Source organism: Salvelinus sp. IW2-2015, linkage group LG15 (genome assembly GCF_002910315.2).
Source record: "Salvelinus sp. IW2-2015 linkage group LG15, ASM291031v2, whole genome shotgun sequence".
Taxonomy (NCBI): Eukaryota; Metazoa; Chordata; class Actinopteri; order Salmoniformes; family Salmonidae; genus Salvelinus; species Salvelinus sp. IW2-2015.
Genome location: NC_036855.1, coordinates 43,150,972 through 43,176,327, shown reverse-complemented (window position 1 = coordinate 43,176,327; position 25,356 = coordinate 43,150,972). Strand labels below are relative to the sequence as shown.

General features: G+C 40.5%; 1 protein-coding gene across 2 annotated transcripts in view; it reads right to left on the bottom strand.

Moving 5' to 3' along the window:
• Positions 1-1,465: 1,465 nt before the first annotated feature.
• Positions 1,466-25,356, bottom strand: part of c5 (complement component 5) — a 33,188-nt gene continuing 9,297 nt past the window's right edge. The window contains exons 12-40 of one of the 2 annotated variants that reach the window (XM_024002519.2): positions 24,203-24,406; positions 23,726-23,935; positions 23,409-23,558; positions 22,906-23,035; positions 22,645-22,710; positions 22,319-22,522; positions 17,520-17,604; positions 17,142-17,227; positions 16,477-16,625; positions 15,913-16,149; positions 15,470-15,530; positions 14,366-14,455; positions 13,776-13,988; positions 13,439-13,517; positions 12,821-13,073; positions 12,554-12,725; positions 12,219-12,424; positions 7,665-7,820; positions 7,239-7,301; positions 5,602-5,695; positions 5,258-5,297; positions 4,538-4,640; positions 3,194-3,268; positions 2,908-3,013; positions 2,729-2,815; positions 2,535-2,624; positions 2,283-2,366; positions 2,038-2,176; positions 1,466-1,918 (exon numbers count right to left, since the gene is read on the bottom strand). In XM_024002519.2, the coding sequence (XP_023858287.1) occupies positions 1,786-1,918; positions 2,038-2,176; positions 2,283-2,366; positions 2,535-2,624; positions 2,729-2,815; positions 2,908-3,013; positions 3,194-3,268; positions 4,538-4,640; positions 5,258-5,297; positions 5,602-5,695; positions 7,239-7,301; positions 7,665-7,820; positions 12,219-12,424; positions 12,554-12,725; positions 12,821-13,073; positions 13,439-13,517; positions 13,776-13,988; positions 14,366-14,455; positions 15,470-15,530; positions 15,913-16,149; positions 16,477-16,625; positions 17,142-17,227; positions 17,520-17,604; positions 22,319-22,522; positions 22,645-22,710; positions 22,906-23,035; positions 23,409-23,558; positions 23,726-23,935; positions 24,203-24,406 (3,765 nt within the window). In that variant the 3' untranslated portion in view covers positions 1,466-1,785. Of the gene's footprint in view, positions 1,919-2,037; positions 2,177-2,282; positions 2,367-2,534; positions 2,625-2,728; positions 2,816-2,907; positions 3,014-3,193; positions 3,269-4,537; positions 4,641-5,257; positions 5,298-5,601; positions 5,696-7,238; positions 7,302-7,664; positions 7,821-12,218; positions 12,425-12,553; positions 12,726-12,820; positions 13,074-13,438; positions 13,518-13,775; positions 13,989-14,365; positions 14,456-15,469; positions 15,531-15,912; positions 16,150-16,476; positions 16,626-17,141; positions 17,228-17,519; positions 17,605-22,318; positions 22,523-22,644; positions 22,711-22,905; positions 23,036-23,408; positions 23,559-23,725; positions 23,936-24,202; positions 24,407-25,356 lie in introns of those variants that run through there. The other variant, XR_011481045.1, reaches the window with a different exon arrangement.

Here is a 25,356-nt window from a genome sequence, read left to right as displayed (position 1 = left end):
CAGGAGGCCTTTTGCCTTTTGGTAAGCCGCCATTGTAAATAAAAATGTGTTTTTAACTGACTTGCCTAGTTAAATAAAGGTGAAATAAATAAAATACAAATATATTGAGGATATTGTTTTTTTATATACTTATTGCAAGTCACTTTGGTGTATAACAATGAATTTACAAAAGTCCATCATGTACATTTTTTTATATTAGATTTCATATGTAATTTTGAAACTCAGAAGAGGTTTTACTTTTGCTTTCAAGGTATAACTAACCTATATTTGATATTTACTCACCATGTTAATCTACTCATCGTCCCTAACAAAACCAATTGCATAGCATTTCTTATCCTGTGATACACTTAAGGGAAAGTTCAGTGATTTTACACACTGCAAACAACTAGCAACATTTTGGGATCAATTCCCCATCTAAGTCAATGTATTAAAGTAGTATGTATTAAATTAGTATGTATTAAATGTCATGCCTGATATTGATTGTGACCAATGAATTGGTTGAAAGGTAGACAACATTTGTAGTGTATTGCATTGGATAGCATGGTATTGTACTTGTACTCATCCTCTGATTTAAACACGCACGCACACACAACCACCCACCCAGTGGTGTGTATTCATGGATGCCAAGGGAAGTCAGGATCTCCACCCTAACCCCCCCTTCCAAAAAAAAAACATACTAAAGAATTGATCTTTCGTCTCTGTGTTTCATACATTTCCTTCAATGCGCAAGAGGCTGAATGTATCTCACTGGAGAAAGCATCCGAGCGAACGAAACAGCGCCCCTCGGTCTCAACATGTGTAGCCCATCTAACTGATGCTGTCTGGTCAAAAGGAGTATGACGTTGTTGCCGGTAGCACTGAATGCAAGGAACGCCATCAAGCATTTGGACTCCCTTGATATATATATTTTATAGCCAATTAGTGTTGAGCTAAACTGAGTGAGCTCAGCTGTGAATAATCCTGGCACACCAAAAAAAAGTGTCAAGGGAAACCAGTTTGGTTTTGGCTTCACACCAATCACATCACATCAGAAGCCAAACGTCATTGACAGAAAACTTGAATTGTTGCATCTCGTTGTGTCGTCATCCTCCGGTGGCTAGCTAGCTAACTAAAATGGTCCCTTTCCTAAATTAGCCACAGATGGAGATAGGGATTTGGACTTGTGGTTTAACTTAATTCTCCGTACTGGCCAATGATTATAACGGCGATTCTGATCCAACCATAAATTCATATATTACGCCCCTGGCCTGAAAGAATAGAAAGGTCAACATGTAGCTAATGTATCTTCTTATTGTCTCGGCCTTAGGCCTATATCTCGGTGTCAAGGTACAGTTTATGAACTAACAGGTTATAGAGCAAACAATGCAATTATCACAACACATAGGTTGTAATGTCTATTTTTTTCCCTGGCTTGGCATCCCTGATGATGTTACCCACACACCGCTACTGACACACACACACGAAATCCATATCATCTGTTTATTTGTAATTTGTACAAAATTAATGAGACCTATGGCACCTTTATGTATTCACAGTAATCCTAAAAACACCATATCATAAAATTATGTTGTGTCTTCCTGAGTTAGTATCTTGCTGTTTCCTTTTATATTTAGCTGCTTTAAACAAAAAATGCCTAAATGTGTCTAAAGCTTTGTAAAGTAACCTTTGCCTGCTCATAGTTGTCACGTGATGTCATCAGTGTCTCCTGAACTTAGAAACATGACGTTTTTTTGGCTTGGTGCTGGAGATTATGAATTGGGTGTTGAAAAAGGGTGAAGTGCCCATTTAACAGCCTTCAAATAGAACACGTTCTGCATAATCATTCAGAATGTCTACATATTTAGTGCAGGCGGGACTTCCCTCACATTCAGTTGGCCACATCTCAACTGTAGCCTGGGAATCCAAAGGGTATCTATACCTGAAACATAGGGTTAGGGTCAGATCTGAATCAAAAAAGACGTGGTTATAGTGCATTGTCAGTAGCCAAGTTGTATAATTTTTTTGTAATCTAAAATAAAGACTAATGCACACACTCACTTATAACTTCTGCCAACTCGTATCTGCATGCTGTCTGCACCCATGATCAGGTACTGCCCACCAATCTTCATATCCACAGAACTGCAACTGGCCTTTTTGACAAATTCCACCTCTGTGTTGATGTTGACATTGTCCAACCCTGTCATTTACACAAAACAGGAATAAAGTTAAACATATCATACAATTGTAAATATATATATATTTCTTACTTCACATTAAAACGTTTTTATAGGAGATAGACGTACCCCTTTTGAAGGGATCCTCCACATTTGCCACATAAGTAATAAAATCACCTTCTTCCACAATGGATTTGATTTTTACCTTGAAAGCTGTGAGAAAAGACGCAAACATATCATATGCAAGGCGAAACAAATAGAATAAGCTCACCATACCAAAAAGACTGCCTACAAATGTGAAATTTCTTCAATAAATCAATTGGGCATTGGCGACAATTTTTCCTGATGAGGTGGTAACAGTTCTACAAAGTATCATCTTACCATATTTTATACTGTCAAGGCAAGTAGCTTGTCTTCTTTCCTCAGCAGTGATGCTGGGATCCATCTCTGATTTGAAGTTGCAGCATTCCGCTATCATCACAGCAACAGATTGCAGTCACAAATAAAAATAAACAAAGTAATCACCCATAATTTACATTAACTTGAACAAATGACCAACCAGTTTTCTGACTTACCTGCCATGCAGTGGCACTGTTCCTCTACACAAAGCCGTAGTAGCTTGGTTTCTATAGGCGGGGAGTAGAGCTTGGAACATTGGCTCTCTGTGGAGCAATAGAGAAGGATTATTTTTAAGTTGGTCCAACTTCCTGTGGTATATTCGTTTCTGTGGGTTTTGTTTTCCGCCATACTGTACCTTGATCATTGTACTCGTAGATTTTAAACAAGGAAGCACTGACCATGCCAACTCGAAAGAGTTCTTTTATACGGAATCCCACACAGACGAATTGGTCAAAGGGGACCTGTAGTGTGAAAGGCAATGACAGTGTTAACATTATATGACTCACTTGAACAAAAGTATAGGACTACAGTATTAGGACAAATTTAAACTACAGCATAGGACTACATTATATGATTCATTTGAATGTCCACACCTAAACCAACATGTTCCAATAGCAGAAGAGAAGATAAGTGGAACTTACTGAGTCCAGCTGAAGCACAACCTTGTCTCCTGTGATCTTGTAGTCAGATATCACAGATTCCAGTCCATCCCGGAACTGTGAGGGAATTGATCACACAACTGAAAACAGGCCATGTCATTCATATGGAACAGTGTACAAATACACTGAACAAAAATATGGATTTTACTGAGTTACAGTTCATATAAGGACATCTCTCAATTGAAATAAATAAATTAGGCCCTAATGTATGGATTTCACATGACTGGGAATACAGATATGTATCTGTTGGTCACAGATATCTTTAAAAAAGATTGTGGCGTGGATCAGAAAACCATTCAGTATCTAGGTGTGACCACCATTTGCCTCATGCAGCGCTACATCTCCTTCGCATAGAGTTGATCAGGCTGTTGATTGTGGCCTGTGGAATGTTGTCCAACTCCTCTTTAATGGCTGTGCAAAGTTGCTGGATATTGGCGGGAACTGGAACGCGCTGTCGTACACGTAGATCCAGAGCATCCCAAACATGCTCAATTGGTGACATGTCTGGTGAATATGCAGGCCATGGAAGAACTGGGACATTTTCAGCTTCCAGGAATTGTGTACAAATCCTTGCGACATGGGGCCGTGCATTATCATGTTGAAACATGAGGTGATGGCGGCGGATGAATGGCACAACAATAGGCCTCGGATCTCGTCACGGTATCTCTGTGAATTCAAATTGCCATCGATAAAATGCAACTGTGTTTGATGTCCATAGAAAACTGTAGTCAGGTCAAGACCCTGGTGTGGACGACGAGAATGCAGATGAGCTTCCCTGAAACGGTTTCTGACAATTTATGCAGAAATTCTTTGGTTGTCAAAACCCAGTTTCATCAGCTGGCTGGTCTCAGATGATCCCGCAGGTGAAGAAGCCGGATGTGGAGGTCCTGGGCTGGTTGGACGTACTGCAAAATTCTCTAAAACGATAATGGAGGCGGCTTATGGTAGAGAAATGAACATTACATTTTCTGGCAACCGCTCTGGTGGACAATCCTGCAGTCAGCATGCTAATTGCACACTCTCAAAACTTGAGACATCTGTGGCACATTTTAGAGTGGCCTTTTATTGGTGCACCTGTGTAATGATTATGCTGTTTAATCAGCTTCTTGATATGCCACACCTGTCAGGTGGATGGATTATCTTGGCAAAGGAAAAAGGCTCACTAACAGGGATGTAAACAAATTTGTGCACAAAATAGGAGAGAAATACGTTTTTTGTGCATATGGAACATTTCTGGGATCTTTTATTTCAGCTCATGAAACATGGGACCAACACTTGTTCAGTGTAGATTTAGGAGAAAGTGGAAAACATGAATATGTTAATTACCATATTCAGATCTTCTTGGAAGGGTTGCACCCCAGTGGGTAGTTGGATTTCCATGACTGTGTGGCTGGAGTCAGTGAATAACTCGTTTGGAGGGGGTTTGTATCTTTAAAACATATGAGACAATATAAGCACTGTTCTATGAAGTATATTTTACTATACAGAAATGCACATTATCTTTACAGTGGTGGAGATAGCATTAGCATTCTTTGTATTTTAATTACATTAAAACAGATTAAAAAACACCTTATGGAACAGCGGGGACTGTGAAGCAACACAAACATTGGCACAGACACACACATACACACGCATACACTCACACACACACACGCGCTATACATACACATGGATTTAGTACTGTAGATATGTGATAGTGGTGGAGTAGGGGCATGAAAGCACACAGTGTGTTGTGAAATCTGTGAATGTATTGTAATGTTTTAAAATTGTACAAACTGCCTTAATTTTGCTGGACCCCAGGAAGAATAGCTGCTTTGGCAGCAGCTAATGGGGATCCATGATAAATACAAATACAAATAAAACGATGGTGATTTACTCAATAAATGACTGTGAACTAATATATAGTGTGTGACTCTATTTATTTTCATAGCTTATAGTTTATTCTCCGTCAGTCAGCACCTCTACATAAAATCCTTTCCTCTGGGTGTGCGCCAGCTCATGTTTTTTATTCGATTAATAAAACAAAACACCAAATATTTTACTCACTTTGCACATGCGACAATTCGAGACGAATGCAGCATAGTATCTGGTGAAGTAGAAATTAAARCTACAGTACCAGTCAAATGTTTGAACACACCTACTCATTCCAGTGCTTTTCTTTATTTTTTACTATTTTCTACATTGTAGAATAATAATGAAGACATCAAAACTATGAAATAACACATATGGAATCATGTAGTAACAAAAAAAGTGTTAAACAAATCAAAATAGTTAAAATAAAGAAAACCCTTGAATGAGTAGGTGTGTCCAAACTTTTGACTGGTACTGTATATATGTTTCCATGTTTATTGTGAGAGAAATGGTTTACAGACATTGATACACTGTCATACCTTTGGACTTTTTGTTAGGATGATGCACTTCAATGGAAATGTCAAATTTGCAGTTTTTGTCGGTCTCTGTTGTTTTATAATAAACGGTTTTCATCTGTTGTCAGATAAGAATTGAGCATACTGTTTAAAGGGGCAATCTAGAGTTGAAACAACAATTGGGTATGACAGTTGAACTAAGCTCATGAGGCATAAAATAAATTCTTCAAGAATTAATGGGTATATGTAAATCATTACTTAAATGTACAGTGGCAAGATMAAGTATGTGAACCCTTTGGAATTACCTGGATTTCTGCATTAATTGGTCATAACATTTGATCTGATCTTCATCTAAATCACAACAATAGACAAACATAGTGTGCTTAAACTAATAACACTACTAATCGTATTTTTCTTGTCTATATTGAATACATAATTTAAACATTCACAGTATAGGTTGGCCGACGCTGGGCCAATTGTGCGCCGCCCTATGGGACTCCCGATCACAGCCGGATGTGATACAGCCTGGAATCAAACCAGGGACTGTAGTGACGCCTCTTGCACTGAAATGCAGTGCCTTAACTTCTCTAGGGTAGGGGCAGCATTCGGAATTTTGGATGAAATGCATGCCCAAATTAAACTGCCTGCTTCTCGGGCCCAGAAGATATGATATGCATATAACTGGTAGATTTGGATAGAAAACACGCTAAAGTTTCCAAAACTGTTAAAATAGTGTCTGTGAGTATAACAGAACTGATTTGGCAGGCGAAAACCTGAGAAAAATCAATTCAGGAAGTTTTTTKGGGGGGGGGTTTGTAGTTTTCTATTCAATGCCATTACAGTATCCATTGACTTAGGACTCAAATTGCAGTTTCTATGCCTTCCACTAGATGTCAACAGTCTTTAGAAATTGTTTCAGGCTTGTATTCTGAAAAATGAAGAAGTAAGAGCAGTCTCAATGAGTCGACCCTAAAGTGTCACAGAGCTTTTTCATGCGCGAGACGGAGAGAGTGCGTTTCTTGTTTACGTTCTAAAAACAACCTGAGGGTTGAATATAAACATCGTTTGACATGTTTCTATGAACTTTACRGATACAATTTGGATTTTTTTGTCTTCCTGTTTTGACTGCGTTTGAGCCTGTGGATTACTGAAGAAAACATGCGAACAAAATGGAGGTTTTTGGATATAAAGAGACTTTATCGAACAAAAAGAACATTTATTGAGTAAATTAATGTCTGCTGAGTGCAACCATATGAAGATCATCAAAGGTAAGGGATTCATTTTATCTCTATTTCTGACTTGTGTAACTGTACTACTTGGCTGGTTACTGTTTGTAATGAATTGTCTAGTGGGCTATGTTCTCAAATAATTGTAAGGTATGCTTTCGCCGTAAAGCATTTTTTAAATCTGACACCGTGGTTGGATTCACAAGAAGTTAATCTTTAAACCTATGTAAAATATGTTTTGTTTTCTGAATTTTTATAATGAGTATTTCTGTATTTGAATTTGGCGCCCAGCAGTTTCACTGGCTGTTGAAGAGGTGGGACGCTAACGTCTCACGTACCCAAGAGAGGTTAAACTGCTGTGCCACTCGGGAGCCCATAACCAACTTCTCTTTAGAAGGACATTGAGTAACGCAACAGAGGATGGATGGAACTTACCTGGACAACGGAGACTCCTGTACCAAAGCCTGTGGACACTCTGACATCTTTATCCTCAGTCACCTGTTAAAATGAGACACAGTATGACTGTATAATCATGATATAGATGGGAGACAGAAAATAGCGGGGAAACATACAAACACAGCACATGAGAGATATAATATATAGCCTGTACTGCAACTTCAGGGTTCATTTAGCAAAGATCAGAATGAAATGTGCCATAGGGGTAGATGCTGAAGAAACTACATCAGTACATAAATGATTGAGATCATGATCAGGTTATTCTGCAAATATCATTGACCCGATACATCATAGTCACAGGAAAACCCAAGGAAAAGATGGTCTCATTGAGCAGAAGTGGTCCTTTTGCAGGCAGTGTGTACATTTTGGGTCACACAGCGTGTGAGGGTGGAGGTAAGCCCTTACCTCTATTGGTTTGCCCACAGGTTTCTTCTGGGTGAGCTCGATTTTCCCCAGTTGTTCCCTCGTCTTTATGTAGGACGCCTCGATCAACAGATCCAGCTTGGTATATTTGACCAGTTTGCTGTACTCAGTCAGAGCCTCCAGGGTGAGAATAGTGTCCTGAATAGAGATGACATACAGTAGTGTGATGAAGAAGGTGTAGGTGGTCCTTTGTAGGTGGTCTTCTGTAGCTCAGCTGGTAGAGCATGGCACTTAAAACACCAGAATAGTGGGTTCGATTCCTGGGACATACGTTAAAATATCTGCATGACTAAGTCGCTTTGGATAAAAGCGTCTGCTAAATGGCATATATTATGTAAGGAATAATTAACAAGGGGCTATGTGTTATGGAAATTATTGAACAACGTGGAAGGTATGTGCCATGACTAGTGGTGGGGAGTCCATTCCTCAACTCCCATTTCTGTGTGTCAAGCCTCTATTCCACTAGGAATCGAGTCCTAAGATTCAGTATTTTTGCAATGGAGGAAACTAGCTAGTTGCCATAGGCTACTTCCGAGAACGCAAACTCACAACGCAAACTCACAACTTTTACAGCAAAGAAAGAAGCAGTTAGCCAGGGAGGGAGAGAGGGGAGGGGCACAGCCAGGCATGCCGGCCACCAGGCAGTCAGTCAGAACCGTGCATCCAAATCAAATCCAATTTTACTTGTCACATCCGCCGAATACAACAGGTGTAGGTAGACCTTACAGTGAAATGCTTACTTACAAGCCCTTAACCAACAATGCTTTAAGATTAAGAAGAAAAATGTGTTAAGTAAAAAATAGATAAGTAGAAAAATACAAAAATAAACGTAACAAATAATTAAACAGCAGCAGTAAAATAACAATGGCGAGGCTATATACAGGGTGTACCGGTACAGAGTCAATGTGCGGGGGGATCGGTTAGTTGAGGTAATTGAGGTAATATGTACATGTAAGTATTATTAAAATGACTATGCATATATAACAGAAGAGGTAGCAGCAGCGTAGAAGGGGGGGGGGGGGCAATGCAAATAGTCTGGGTAGCCATTTGATTAGATGTTCAGGACTCTTATGGTTGGGGGTTTAGAAGCCTCTTTCACCTCGACTTGGTGCTCTGGTACCGCTTACCATGCGGTAGCAGAGAAACAGTCTATGACTAGGGTGGCTGGAGTCTGACAATTTTTAGGGCTTTCCTCTGACACCGCCTGGTATAGAGGTCCTGGATGGCAGGAAGCTTGGCACCAGTGATGTACTGGGCCATACGCACTACCCTCTGTAGTGTCTTGCGGTCAGAGGCCGAGCAGATGCCATACTAGGCAGTGATGCATCAGTCAGGATGCTCTCGATGGTGCAGCTGTAGAACCTTTTGATGATCTGAGGACTCATGACAAATCTTTTCAGTATGCTGAGGGGGAATAGGTTTTGTCGTGCCCTCTTCACAACTGTCTTGGTATGCTTGGACCATGTTAGTTTGTTGGTGATTTGGACGCCAAGGAACTTGAAGCTCTCAACCTGCTCCACTACAGCTCCGTCAATGAAAATGGGGGCGTACTCGTCTTCTTTTCCTGTAGTCCACAATCATCAACTTGTCTTGATCACGTTGAGGGAGAGGTTGTTATCCTTGCACCACACGGTCAGGTCTCTGACCTCCCTATAGGCTGTCTCATCATTGTCGGTGATCAGGTCTACCACTGTTGTGTCATTGGCAAACTTAATGATTGTGTTGGAGTCGTGCTGGCCGTGCAGTCATGAGTGAACAGGGAGTACAGGAGGGGACTGAGCACGCACCCCTGAGGGGCCACCGTTTTGAGGATCAGTGTGGCGGATGTGTTGTTACCTACCCTTACCACCTGGGGGGGTCGCCCATCAGGAAGTCCAGGATCCAGTTGCAGAGGGAGATGTTTAGTCCCAGGGTCCTTAGCTTAGTGATGAACTTTGAGGGCACTATGGTGTTGAACGCTGAGCTGTAGTCAATGAATAGCATTCTCACATAGGTATTTATTTTGTCCAGGTGGGAAAGGGCAGTGTGGAGTGCAATCGAGATTGCATCATCTGTGGATCTGTTGGGGCGGTATGCAAATTGGAGTGGATCTTCAGTTTCTGGGATAGTGGTGTTGATGTGAGCCATGACCAGCCTTTCAAAGCACTTCATGGCTACAGACGTGAGTGCTACGGTTCCGTAGTCATTTAGGCGGGTAACCTTAAGTGTTCCTGGGCACAGGGACTATGATAGTCTGCTTGATACATGTTGGTATTACAGACCCAGACAGGGAGAGGTTGAGAAGGTCAGTGAAGACACTTGCCAGTTGGTCAGCGCATGCTCAGAGTACACGTCCTGGTAATCCGTCTGGCCCTGCAGCCTTGTGAATGTTAACCTGTTTAAAGGTCTAACTCACATCGGCTGCGGAGAGCGTGGTCACACAGTTGTCTGGAACAGCTGATGCTCTCATGCATGTTTCAGTGTTACTTGCCTCGAAGCGAGCATAGAAGTTATTTAGCTCGTCTGGTAGGCACGTGTCACTGGGCAGCTCTCGGCTGTGCTTCCCTTTGCAGTCTGTAATAGTTTGCAAGCCCTGTCACATCTGACGATCATCGGAGCTGTATTGACGCTTTGCCTATTTGATGGTTCGTCGGAGGGTATAGCGGGATTTCTTATAAGCTTCGGGGTTAGAGTCCCGCTCCTTGAAAGAGGCAGCTCTACGGTAGCCTAGTGGTTAGAGCGTTGGGGGTTGCTGAATCAAATCCCTGAGCTGACAAGGTAAAAATCTGTCGTTCTGCCCCTGAGCAAGGCAGTTAACCCACTGTTCCCCAGGCACCGTGGATGTTGATWAACTTTTTGACGCTAGGAGGCAGAATTTTTATGTTTGGAAAAATAACGTTCCCAATGTAAACGGCTTATTTCTCAGGTCCAGATGCATATAATTGACAGAGTAGGATAGAAAACACTCTAAAGATTCCAAAACTGTCAAAATATTGTCTGTGAGTATAACAGAACTGATTTTGCAGGTGAAAACCTGAGGAAATCCAACCCAGAAGTGACTCTTATTTTGAAAAACCACTGTTCCATTGCCTGCCTTTCGTCCATTTAAAGGGATATCAACCAGATTCCTTTTCCTATGGCTTCCTCAGGGTGTGAACAGTCTTTAGACATAGTTTCAAGCTTTTATTCTGAAAAATGAGCGAGATTTATCAAATCGCGTCAGTGGATAGACGGATGTCCTTCCATTAGATCATGCACGCGACACTGATAGCTTTGCATTTTCTTTCTCTTCTTTATTGAATAGTTTACAGTCCGGTTGAAATATTATCGATTACTAATGTTAAAAACAACCCGAGGATTGATTATTAAAAACGTTTGACATGTTTCTACGAACTTTACGGATACTATTTGGAATTTTTAGTCAACCCTTGATGACATGCCTAAGGCTGTGGAATACTGAACATAACGCGCAAAACAAATGGAGTTTTTTATATATAAAAATAATCTTTATCGAACAAAAGGAACATTTATTGTGTAACTGGGAGTCTCGTGAGTGCAAACATCCGAAGATCATCAAAGGTAAGCTATTAATTTTATTGCTTTTCTGGCTTTCGTGACCAATCTATATTGCTGCTAGCTGTTTGTAATGTTTTGTCTAGTGATCGAGAAACTCACAAACGCTTGGATTGCTTTTGCTGTAAAGCATATTTTCAAAATCTGACACGATAGGTGGATTAACAACAAGCTAAGCTGTGTTTTGGTATATTTCACTTGTGATTTCATGAAAATAAATATTTTTATTAATTATTTTTGAATTTGGCGCTCTGCAATTCAGCGGTTGTTTACGAAAATGATCCCGTTAAAGGGATCCGTGCGCCAAGAGGTTAACCTCTCACCATTACAGAAACAGGGGAGGTTAACGTTTTTTGGGGGGTATGATATTTATGCCTCTAACTTTCTCCATCATTATTCACGATTCAGTCAGGATTATCTGTAATCATGGTACCATCCACATTCATGTTAGGAACATATTATATTCTTATTTACAATAAAAGTGGCTCCAAATGACACAATACATTATTTACCATTCATTTCTATTGGGAACATAATAACCTGAAACACAAACAAAGCAAACAGCAACTGCATCTAACAAGTTTGAAGACTCACAAGCTTGATGTAATCATTGCGTGCTAGGAATATGGGACAAATACTAAACTTTGGACTACTTTAATAAACATATAAGTTAATTAGTCCCAACAGTTTTGGTCCCCTAAAATGGGGGGGACTATGTACAAAATGTCCTAAATGACAAATGAAAAAAAAAACTGTTATGTATATTGAGACCTGGGTTCAAATAGTAGACCTATTTTGATTTCTTTCAAAAACTTTAACTGCGCTTGATTGAGCCGGTCTGGCGCACTATAACCAATGGAATAGTCCTTAACGTGCAAACCCTGTCCATTTTGCATTTCGTTCAGGCAGGCTCAATCCAATGCTCAAAGAATATGAAAGTAAATTAAATACTATCTGATACCAGTGTTAGTATTGCTATGGAACCTGAGTTGAGTGAAAGCCCCCTCCATAGCGCTGGTCCTGGGTCAGCCAGTTGATGATGGGCTTGGCGTAGTTGTGTTTGGCTTTGATCAAGCCTGTGAGTAGGAGGTAGGAGGTGGTCTCCACGGTCTGGGCCGATGCCTTGTCAGGCTTTAGCGGGTTCAGACTGGCATCTATCTCGTGCCAGTAGCGATATTCAACTGGGTTTCCTTCACAAGAAGACACAAGAGTACAGACATCACAAGATTATACTGATAATTTGAAGCTACAGTATGTTCTACATTGAATTCTAAATTGTATCCAGTAACTTTCGCCTCAGAATCCACACCACTTCGTACCTTTTTCCCTGGCTTGCTTCTCAAGGCTATCATACAGGATCACGGATTGCATGCTGTCCCTGTCGTCCAGTGTGAGAGCATAGGCAGCCACAGCTTTCGCATACAGGCTTTTCACCCGGGGTGCATGATCAGAGACGTAGCCTGCAGCACGTTTCAGAGCCTGACTAAACTCCTGAGGATAATCACACAAGTCTAGGTTACCACATGGTACTGGAAATATTAGAGCCTATATTTGATAGCCTACTTCCACATTTGCTATAGCCTCACCAGCAAGCCACAATTTTCCACCGCCATGGCAGTCTTGATTCCAATCATGACGAAGGATGTGAAGAAGACTGATTGATCCACGGAATCTACACTTGCACCCTGTACTCTGGGACAGGTGGAGAATTCACGGAAGGAACCATCATCATTTTGAGCCTTGTTGATTAGCCAGAAGATGGAGTTAGACAACATGTCACYGTCTACTTTGACGTATTTGTCCATCTGTCCCAAAGTCTTCACCACAAGAGCTGTTAACCTACAGGAGAGTCGGTTACACAACAACACAACAAGGTGAGGTGCATGAGACAGCGCACTGAGTTTCCTCTAGCCTAGTTGCTGACCCATACTGTATGTACTGTATATATATGCTGACTGGCAGCAAGAAGGACAACAGAAAGATGATACATTTACACAGGCAGCCCAATTCTTAAATGTTTCCCACTAATTGGACTTTGACCAATCACATTAGATATTTTTCAGAGCGGATCTGGTCAAAAGAACAATTAGTGAAAAAACTATCCGAATTGGGCTGTGGCATGACAATGGTAGGGAAGTTGGCTACAGCACACAGTATGGGACCAGGCTCTGTCTGTTCAACCCTATACCAAGCAGCAGACTCACCATGTACTAGCCTCCTTGTCTTTCCACATGCTGTAACTAAATTCACGAGGCCTCTTAAAAGAGAGGATGCTTGTGATGCCTTAACAACACAGAACAAMAAAAAAAACACAATTGAGCAACACCAATTCAAAACTCATGAAACAAAAATATATWTTTTTTATTTAACCCTTGTTTTACCAAATGTTGAAGTTAGGAAACTTTTTTTGCAAGGAGGACTTAGCAAACAAAGGAGCAAGGGATTCTAAACAACAGGATAAGTAATGTAATGTTGTGATCACATTTGTATTTTAGAGAAACAATAAGTGTAAAAAAAAAAAAAAAAGAGTGAATCTCCCACCCTCTCTGATCTTCCTCTTAAGCTCCAGGGGACTGTTGTGTTCCTCTAGGCCCATGATGTCCCAACGGCTCGTGGTCTCCAGGTAGTGGTAGACAAAGTAGATGGGGAGGACTCTCATGATCTCGCCCTCAGCGGAGCCACTGGGTAGGTTGACAAGCTGGCGCAGGCCATCGGGGTTGTTCAAGATAGCCAGCACCTCTCCCAAAATCTCACCTAAAAGATGTGGTGAGGAGGATACAGGCTCATTTAAATGCAAGATGGAGAGGGAGGAAAAGGAAGGAGTGATAACAATTAGACACAACAACAAAGATTACGATAATGAGGTAAGATTAGGCTATGAGATTACGATTTCTACAATTATTTTAGGCTAAATAAAGAGCAACTGGGTGCAATTCACAAATCATACGGCACTACTTATTGATATGAACTTAAAGACATGATCAATAATTTGATATTGTACAGTTTCAGAAATTATACACATTTGTATAATTTCTGCTGTTGAAGTTCTGCCACATTTGAGGAAACAAATAGATATCACAGTGCAACCTCTATAGCATACCATATCATTAAAATGGAATAGAATAAAATACCATTAATAGTAAGGAGACGTTCCACAGAGGTCTTAGGCACCAGTTGTGAAGGAATGCTATTACTGAGTTCTACCTTTCTGATGGCGGGGCCTGATACACACAACACAGAACATACATCAGCAGTTAGGAGAAATTATATCAACAATGGTCAACAATTCGAATGTCTATGTGTGGAGCATGTGCATCCAATGGAATGCTTTGTTCATCCATTTGTTTCGTTTTTCCAAAAAAAGACAGCCCAGCATTACAGAGGGCATATTTATTGTTTAGGACTGATGATCCACAGGAGGCTGGTGAGGGGAGGACGGCTCATAATAACGGCTGGAATGGAGTAAATGGAATGGAATCAAACACATGGAAACCATGTGTGATAAGTGTTCGATACCATTACATTTATTCCGTTCCAGCCAATACTATGAGCCTGTCCTCCCCAATTAAGGTGCCACTAGCCGCCTGTGATAGAGATAGAGATTAAGCAGGCAGAACCATGACACAGAGGTTTGGAGAGTATACTAAGAAAGATATTATAGTTAATGTACTGTATATCTGCAATAGCTTAGGGACACAACATCGGGAGTTAGTGTATTGGTTGAACTCCCTGAGTTGTGCATCTTTCTGGTGGGTGGCAATGGAAAATAACCCAACCACAATATAGCCGGCTTAACCACCCAAGAAAATCCTGTCTACAAAGGCATATGTATAATCTCTAGGAACTCTACTTACAGACTAAAGTGAAATGTGTCCAACTTTTGTCCGATCCACATCATATTCCTGCTGAGTTAAACATTACACCATGCACTTCACGTGAAACTTCCTACCACAAAATCTACCATATGKAGGTTTGGACAAAAGTTAGATTCAGTTGTTGATTTGATAGCGAGGGATACATTTCACTTTACGTCTGGTAAGTAGAGTTCCTACAGATTACACATATGCCTTTGTTGGCTTCTGTTGACAGGAAAAGTTTTTTGGGGTGAAGCAGGATATATTGTGGTGGGGTTATTTTCTTTCACCACACACCAGAACGAGGCACAACTCAGGTCCAATACACAGACTACCGATGTTGTGTCCCAGCACTAATGTGAAATAGCATTGAGCCCATACCATAAAGACCCTGTGGGTCCAGTTTTCCTCCGCTGAGGTCCTCGGTCCTGATGCCTTCAGGCTGGTGAAAAGACAGATAATACACAGCTTTTAAAACATCATACTGTCATATACTGTACATAATATACTGAACGTACTGTGTATGTAATCACAATATGCATTAGGTAGTTGCAGAGATGTTAAAGAGATATTTTACTGAAAAAACATATATTATAGTTTTTTTCCGATGCAGTCCATTTTTGTTGCATATCATCAGTTTTCAAGATAGAGCACTTTGTAAAAATCTACAAGTGTGATGATGATGCATTTTGTGTCAGTTCCATTTTGCATCATCATCATCACCCCTTTTGTTTTGTCATATAATGGTGCGTGCGGATGACGCTCATTCTAGTACAGTTAAGTGCAGAAGTAGCAGCAGTCGAACTAGTCGCCTATAAGCTTACCACTACACGGATCGTCTTCACAATTTGGTCGTTGAACCTTGACTTGTCAGTGCGTAAGGTGAATGTGAGAGTGTGACTCCCCACTTCCAAGGCCATGAGAGTGAAGGTGACAAGACCAACTGAGCCGCTTTCCAACAGAGTTGTCTTGTCACAGTTGGTAGTCATTATGCCGTCATCTTTCGTTGGTTTTCCTTGGAACAGGCACACCCCTGCCCCAGCGGTCAGAGTTACACAATACTAGCCACGGATGATACAGACAGAAAGAAGAATGGAAGCAATAAGATGTAAGTAAATCAGTGCTTAAAATGGGCAGGTACACACCGGTACTGAATACCAGTAACTCGATTTTTGACTGCTTGAGTACCGGCACATCCTATAGAATATTGTCTTAACAAAAAACAGTAATACTGGCCCTTATTTCATTCCACTTCAAGCACATCATAAATTCATCAAAATATGCATTATATGATAAATGTTTTCAATCCTAATGACATGAATAATGCCAGGTAAATGTTTTTTATTATTTTCAATGCATTTCAATAGAACCTCTTTTACTGGCTTCACCTTAATATTGTCTTCTGCCTGGTTATAGACGGAGCCTCGCAGCTCGATCTGCTCTCCACGCACCATGGAATAGGGGAGGGGCACATTTACACTCACTGCCTGAGTAACTGAGACCTTGATGGGGTCCGCCACACAGATCCCTGAGCTCCCTGGGAAGAATAAGAAAAACATTAACAACAAAACCCGGGTGACCAAGGGTTGATTCACTCTACTGTTTTTAGCCAAGCTTTGCTGGCCTGTCTACACAACTAAAATGGCAGCGGGGAGTCATGTAGCTCATACAGGAGTGCTACAGGAGTGATAAAGGCCAAGTGACTATTTTTAAAAATATATTGTGATTTATCAGGGAGTGCTGAATCACCCACAGCAACCCTACTTCCCTCGGCTATGACAACTACCATAGTTGCTGGAACTGTGCTGGAAAGGACAATGTGTAGAGAAAATACTAGAGCCAGCATGGTACGGTTCGGGTTGGCACAATGTGTGAAAGGGGTACAACTGACTGTGTAGAACAGTGGCTAAGGACTCCAGCAAAGATAGTTGCTATTATATGGATGAAAAAATAAATAAGATTAAGATTGCTTGGTGTGTTGAATGACTGTGGTAAATGTACCTAATTTCTCCTGTAGGTGGTGCTAGGTGTCAGTGTTTGTTCACCAACTTACCCTCCTTCTTGAACACGCCAACAGCTTTTATCTCCCAAGTGGTCAGAGAGTCTGGGAGATTTCTGTTCAAGGTCATCTGCCCTGACCTAGTTGATGACAACAGTAACACACTTACTTGGCCTCAGGTCAACCAAGACACAAGGGCCACTGGGCTAGCACACTCCCCTTTTAGATACTGTTAGATAACAGTACATTCAATGAACATAGAGAATACACATTTTAAACCTGTCTTTCAGTATTGTCTCAAGTAACTTACTTTGCATTAATTGTCAACCTTAATGTTCCATATTTAATATATCTTCCAGGTAAGAAGATATATTGCATTTATAGTTTGTTTATATTTTTTTATGCTATGCCAAGAACCTTTGTTTTTCTCACCTGACTGGTTGTACTTCCCATAGCCAGCTCTCTGGGAAGTAGCTGCGTATCTGAGTGGGCATCAGGTCAAAGAGAATAGCCATCTCTGCATAGAAAAGGCAGGGATTGTAAGTTAAAACACAACTATGCTGACCCTCAACACGGGGGACCCTCAGGGGTGCCTGCTAAGTCCCCTCCTGTACTCCCTGTTCACCTGCGACTGCATGACTCCAACACCATCATTAAGTTTGCTGATGATACAATGGAGCTCCCTGCCATCCAGGACCATTGTGAACCAGAACAGGGCCACAAAAAAATCCACAGGACCACAACAGGGACTACCCACTGGGCACACACTGGTTGAATCAATGTTAATCAATGTGAATCACGTAATTTGTCAATGTATTGTGACATGGAATCACTCCGAATTTACTTTCACATACAGCTTGTACAAGAAAAGTTTGAGGAGTTACTATTCAATGTTATTTATGTAGTCTATGCAAATTAGTATGGAAGCTGATCAATGTCAAAATGTGTTGACATGATAGCTCAGCTGAATTGTACACAGTTTGTTTCCAAAGTTAAGCAGAGTACATAGAGGTAGGCATCTGGATGGTGGACTTGTTCTCACTGATGTGCATTACCTCTCATACAACAGTAGAAGTCAATGTCCAGGCATAAATCGTTGGACTGTGGCTTCAGATTTTATTTCAAGGTTGATAGCTTGACATTGAAACAATGACAATGATTAAAGAATACAATTTTATTATCAACATTGAAACAAGGGAAAAGCAAATGTGTGCCCCGTTTCAAGAAACTATGCGTATGTCGCACGTCACTACTTTCCAGGAGAGGCATTTGAATGTTTATTTTTATCGAAATACATTTTTGGGCAGAAATGCCTTCTGGAACATATATGAACATAACTTACATATGCCTTAATTTGTATGCCATCTGGAAATAATTGGTTTAGCCAGGGAAAAATACAGGAACCTTCCCGCTAGCCATGATTGGCTGAGATAATGGATTGGAGAATGCTTCTGTCTATAACGTGAATTGCTAAGTATGTGTGGATAATCCGGTCTACTGCAGCTTTTTTTTTTTAAGATGTCATGAACAACTGAAAAAGTTTTGCTACTGCTCTCAACATTGCTGCCCTGAAGTTAATAGCACTATCGACAAAGCTCAGTGGGAAAATGTTGTGATGGACTACTTTCTGGAGGTTGATCGTGCCATGCTGACTCTTTCTGACTGAAAATGAATCAGACAATGAGGAAATCCCTGATTTAGGTTAAAACATTTTCATTGAACCAGAAATTGTAGTCTTCTGATGACAATGGTGGGGAAGAAACGGTATTGTTGTCACGGAAGAAGTTGACCGAGTTTTGAAATCAGTGGAATGCCCAGTGGAAGCAGAGAGATGATTGCCAAATGCAGAGTGTCCAAAAAGAGAACACAGAAAGGAGGCTGTTGTATAAAACACCTGTCTATGGATTACATCTTCAAACTAAGTGCAACCATGGCATCCATGACAGAGGGAGAAGCGTTCATCCATGTATAGGGGTAAGTGCCCAGCTACATTTTCAGATATTATACATTTCAAATTTTGTCAGGAAGTTGTTTTCATTGCAAGTTAAAGCATACTGTTAGCTAGCTAGCTAACGTTAGCTGGCTGGCTAACGTTAGCTGGCTGGCTAACGTTAGCTAATGTTCTGTGTAGGAGCTCTAGAAAGAAGCCCAAGTTCCCGAGTTGGAATTCCGAGTTGGATGACAGTTCAAATCAATTTTTCCCAGTCAGAGTTTGTTTTTCACGGGATTATGGATAACTGTTTAGCTTGCTAGCTAGCTAAATTTCTAAACAAAAGACTCCACTATGCAAGTAACCATTTAACTGTACCGTTTACACCTTCTGTATCCTGTGCATGTGACAAATAAACGTAGATTTTATTTGATATAGTGTGATTACCAGAGACGGTGATGTGAAGAACAACAAGACATGCAGCAAAATCAGATTAGGAAATATCAAATTAAAGTTTATTTGTCACGTGGGCCGAATACTACAGGTGTAGACCTTACAGTGAAATGCTTACTTACAGGCTCTAACCAATAGTGCAAAAAACGTATTAGGTGAACAATACATAGCCCAAGAACTAGATAAAGTTTATTTTTAATACAACTTTTTGTTACTACTTTAACCACTTTTAGTCTTGAAACCGTTGGTTGTGAACGATGCTGAATGGGTGAAGAAAAGGAGGAGCTCTCCACTAGGTCTATCAAAACATTCACAGGCCATTTTCTCAAAAGTGAGGTTAAAAGTTTATCAACTTTCAAAGCATAATTACTTTCTCATTGTTCCTTAACTGCAGTGTATGATATACCATTTTTACTCTACTTTAATCCAATGTAAAAAATGTTGCTAAATAGGACCGAACACAGGTGGTGGGTCACATACATTACCAGTCAAAGGTTTGGACACACCTACTCATTCAAGGGTTTTTCTTTATTTTTACTATTTTCTACATTGTAGAATAATAGTGAAGACATCAAAACTATGAAATGACACATGGCACAAATGACACATGTAGTAACCAAATAAGTGTTACACTAATATATATAAATATATTTAATATTTGACATTATTCAAAGTAGCCACCCTTTGCCTTGATGACAGCTTTGCACACTCTTGGCATTCTCTCAACCAGCTTCATGAAGAATGCTTTTCCAACAGTCTTGAAGCAGTTCCCACATATCCTGAGCACTTGTTGGCTGCTTTTCCTTCACTCTGTGTCCCGTTCCAGACCTTATTTCCTTTGTTTAGTCTTTGTTTAGTTGGTCAGGACGTGAGCTGGGTGGGTATATTCTATGTTTTGTGTCTCATTGGTTTAGGTGTGTCTGATTGGCCTGATATGGTTCTCAATCAGAGGCAGGTGTTTTACGTTGTCTCTGATTGGGAACCATATTTAGGTAGGCTGTGTTCACTGTTTGTTTGTGGGTGATTGTTCCTGTTCATTGCGTTCTTTGTTTTCACTAGGTTCACATGTTCAGATCTGTAGCGTCGTTGGTTTCATTTCTGTTTATTGTTTTGTTCGTGTTTAATAAGTGTTCCAATAAATATGGAAACGTACCACGCTGCGATTTGATCCTCCTCTCTTCCATCCAACAACGAAAGACGTTACACTCTGCGGTCCAACTCATCCCAAACCATCTCAATTGGGTTGAGGTCGGGTGATTGTGGAGGCCAGGTCATCTGATGCAGCACTCCGTCACTCTCCTTGGTCAAATAGCCCTCACACAGCCTGGAGGTGTGTTTTTGGTCATTGTCCTGTTGAAAAACAAATGATAGTCCCACTAAGCGCAAACCAGATGGGATGGCGTATCGCTGTAGAATGCTTTGGTAGCCATGCTGGTTAAGTGTGCCTTGAATTCTAAATAAATCACTGACAGTGTCACCAGCAAAGCACCCCCACACCATCACACCTCCTCCTCCATGCTTCACGGTGAGAACCACACATGCGGAGATCATCCGTTCACCTACTCTGCGTCTCATAAAGACACGGCGGTTGGAACCAAAAATCTCAAATTTGGACTCATCAGGACAAAGGACAGATTTCCACCGGTCTAATGTCCATTGCTCGTGTTTCTTGGCCCAAGACAGTTTCTTGGTGTCCTTCAGTTGTGGTTTCTTTGCAGCAATTCAACCATGAAGGCCTGATTCACACAGTCTCCTCTGAACAGTTGATGTGATCTGTCTGTTACTTGAACTCGGTGAAGCATTTATTTGGGCTGCCATCTGAGGTGCAGTTAACTCTAATGAACTTATCCTCTGCAGCAGCGGTAACTGTGGGTCTTCCTTTCCTGTGGCGGTCCTCATGTGAGCCATTTTCATCATTGTGCTTGATGGTTTTTGCGATTGCACTTGAAGAAACGTTCAAAGTTCTTGAAATTTTCCGCATTGACTGACCTTCATGTCTTAAAGTAATGATGGACTGGCGTTTCTCTTTACTTATTTGAGTTGTTCTTGCCATAATATGGAATTGGTATTTTACCAAATATGGCTATCTTCTGTATACCACCCCTACCTTGTCACAACACAACTGATTGGCTCAAACGCATTAAGAAGGAAAGAAATTCCACAAATTAACAAGGCACACCTGTTAATTGAAAGAATCTAAAATATACTTTGAAGAATCTAAAATCTAAAAAATATTTTGATTTGTTTAACACTTTTTGGGTTATTACATGATTCCATATGTGTTATTTCATTGGTTTGATGTCTTCACTATTATTATACAATGTAGAAAAAGGTAAAAATAAAGAAAAACCCTTGAATGAGGTGGTGTGTCCAAACTTTTGACTGATACTGTAGTTCTGATGATTATGTTGAAATTAGGTTGATGTAACAACCTGTTAGTCAGGTTAAGTCAATGTATTAAAGTTTGAACCTAATTTCTATATTTACAACGCTGGTTGAAATGAGATGAAAACAGTTCTGGTTAATTACTTTTTTCAAATCCAATGTATTTTCTATGTTGATTCCACATCACAATAAGTTCACAAATTACATTGAAACAACATTGAGTCAACCAGTGTGTGCCAAAAATCTATAATTTCTCATAAAGTGTGCACTTGTGCCACCTTCAAACATATTTAAAAGCATTTGCATCATATTTCTTATACCAATCCATGAAAGGAAGTAAACAAGTGCACACTTTGGGATAAAGGATAGATTATTGAGATTCAAGGAATATCACATTAACAAGAAGAAGTTTTGTGTCAACATAATCACAGGGGCTGTGATTGCCATCAAAATATGCACTCACCAACACGTGCCAAGACATGATCACTACTGGTTTGGAGAAGCTTTAGGCTGTAATCACAGCACTCAGTGAACACCGCACCACACCTCTTCATATCCCTGGCTTCTTTAACCTTAAGTCTATTGGCACGGTGAGCACAGGTATCCAGGGTTGGGATTTGATTCAATCCCTGCCAGCAGCAGTATAAGTGCCTGCCATATTGTTTGGCTGTGGGACAGAGACACAGTTAGGGCCCTGATTTATCTAAACAAAGTACAGCTTTTTCATCGTAACATTTAGAATAAAAACAACATTTGTTGTGATGGGGAGTTAGCTCACTATTTACTTGCCTTTCTCTTTCTTTTGGTCATAAGAGAGGGCACGCTTTGGTCTCACAGAAGCAGTGCATGTGTCATCTGATGGAGAGAACATACATGGATAAAAGTGTGTGTAAGGAGGCTTATTCTCAATGACGCTTACATGTTCTCCAGTCCTCCGCGTCTTTATCTGTGTCTGAAATGGCACCCTATTCCCTTTATAGTGCACTACTTTAGACCAAAGGGAATAGGGTGCCATTTCGGATGCAGACTTTGACAGATACTGTGCATTACCTTCAGATTGGGAAGCCTGAGCATTTGCATTGGTCATAAAAGTGAGTCCGGTGAGACGGAAGACATCAGCGTTATCTTTGCCACCTCCTCCTCCACACCCTTGGTCACTTTGCTCAATGTGGCGGAGCACCTAAAGAAAGAAATAACAATGATTGTCACCTCACCTTCTATATGCCAGCTTTTTGCTTTCTATGAAATGTGCCCAGTTCAAGTCTTCAGTGTTACATTTGGCGTAGTCGGCAGAATATTCATTTTTATCAATAAATCCCCATTACTAAGGTTCCATTTACCAGAGAAAATGCCATTCATCCTCTCAGCACTAACCATGCTCAATAAGAGTTTGCTGGACTAACCTGTATAATGTACACTGTGTGTAATGCATCTTTTAACTCAGAGTGCCAAACACAGATGTAATTTWAAAAAATGTAATGGACAATAATGTTTTATTTTCTAACAAGTTAAGCATGGCCGTTGTGTGTTTTCTGAGTCTTGAATGGTCTCACTCTTGTCACTGGGTCCTGGAGTGGGGCTCTAAGTGAGTAGACAGCAGTGTCAATAGCAGATAAGGCCACCAGGGAATCCTGCCCAGTTTTCACTTCAAATATCAGTTCATCCTTAGGCTTGTAATCCTTCTTACGAAATGAGAGCTCTGTCTAAGAGATAAACAAACAGAAAATGTTCTGGTGAATAAAGATGGGGTATGCTCATTATGAAAATACAAATATTCTGTGCATTCTCAGCTTATTCACAGTTAAATGTGACAACACGATCAGGAATTAAGAGTTTTGAATGGGTTGTGGTGGAAGCGGAGCTACAGTACCTTAAGTCCATTGACACATTTGTCCTTGACGTCTATCCACACTGAGTCGGCAACCAGCTCAGGCGTCTTCTCCCCATGCAGTATGTAGTAGACTAGCAGGCGTATCGATGGCACCATGTCTGAGGTCACTGTGAAACTAATGGCTTGGGAACCTGTACCTTGGAGACGCTTCTCAGAAGCAAACTTCACTATCTTACCCCTCGAGATGATCTGGCATAGAAGTCAGATAGGTAGGTCAGGAAGAGGTAAATTGTTAGAATTACATTTTTTATTCTTTTTTGTTTTGTTATATTACCTTTTTTACGAAAAATATTTTTCTTTTTACTTTGACCTAATGGGGTATTATGTGTAGATCAATGACAACAAATCCCAATTAAATCATTTTAAATTCCACCTGGTAACAAAACAAAATGTGAAAAAGCCCAAGAGGGGTGAATACTTATAGTACAGTATGACTAGAAAACTAACATCAGTTACCTGGTAGCTGAAAGTCTCAATTCGGAGGTAGCTGCGAGCATGGAAGTAGATTTGAATGCTGACATGTTGTCCAACTTGAAGGCCAGAGTAATCGGACGGCAAATCAATGTACAAGTAGCGTTCGTTGGGGGACGAATATGCCTTGGCTTCAAGTGTATACTCCGCTTGACTACCGAAGGGTAACCTCTCATCAGCGGTCTTGAACTGAAACAACATTACAGCATTACATACATTCTATCCCAAGCCTCACAAAACCAACAGAAAAGAGAGCAAGAAATAGATGTGTGGCATGTGCAGAGCCTGTGGTCTAACGATAACATGCCTGGCTTAGACACATTTAAACTCCCTCTCCCCATTGGAGACTGGGATTCAATCCCAGCTCCAACCTTTCAATCTGTTTCTCCCACCTCCCTGTCTAAACAGTGTCAAAATACCTCCAGAAATAAATATAAAAAAATAGATGTACACTACCGTTCAAAAGTTTGGGATCACTTAGAAATGTCCTTGTTTTTTTAAAGAAAAGCAMATTTTTTGTCCATTAAAATAACATAAAATTGATCAGAAATAGAGTGTAGACATTATTAATGTTGTAAATGACTATTGTAGCTGGAAACGGCTGTTTTTTTTTATGGAATATCTACATAGGCGTACAGAGGCCAATTGTCAGCAACCGTGTTCCAATGGCACGTTGTCTAAGCTAATCCAAGTTTATAATTTTAAAAGGCTAATTGATCATTAGAAAATCCTTTTGCAACTATGTTAGCACAGCTGAAAACTGTTGTTCTGATTAAAGAAGCAATAAAACTGGCCTTTAGACTAGTTGAGTATCTGGAGCATCAGCATTTGTGGGTTCGATTACAGGTTCAAAATGGCCAGAAACAAAGAACTTTCTTCTGAAACTCGTCAGTCTATTCTTGTTCTAAGAAATGAAGGCTATTCTATGCGAGAAATTGCCAAGAAACTGAAGATCTTGTACAACGCTGTGTACTACTAGCTTCACAGAACAGCGCAAACTTGCTCTAACCAGAATAGAAAGAGGAGTGGGAGGCCCCGGTGCACAACTGAGAAAGAGGACAAGTACATTAGAGTGTCCAGTTTGAGAAACAGACGCCTCACAAGTCCTCAACTGGCAGCTTCATTAAATAGCACCCACA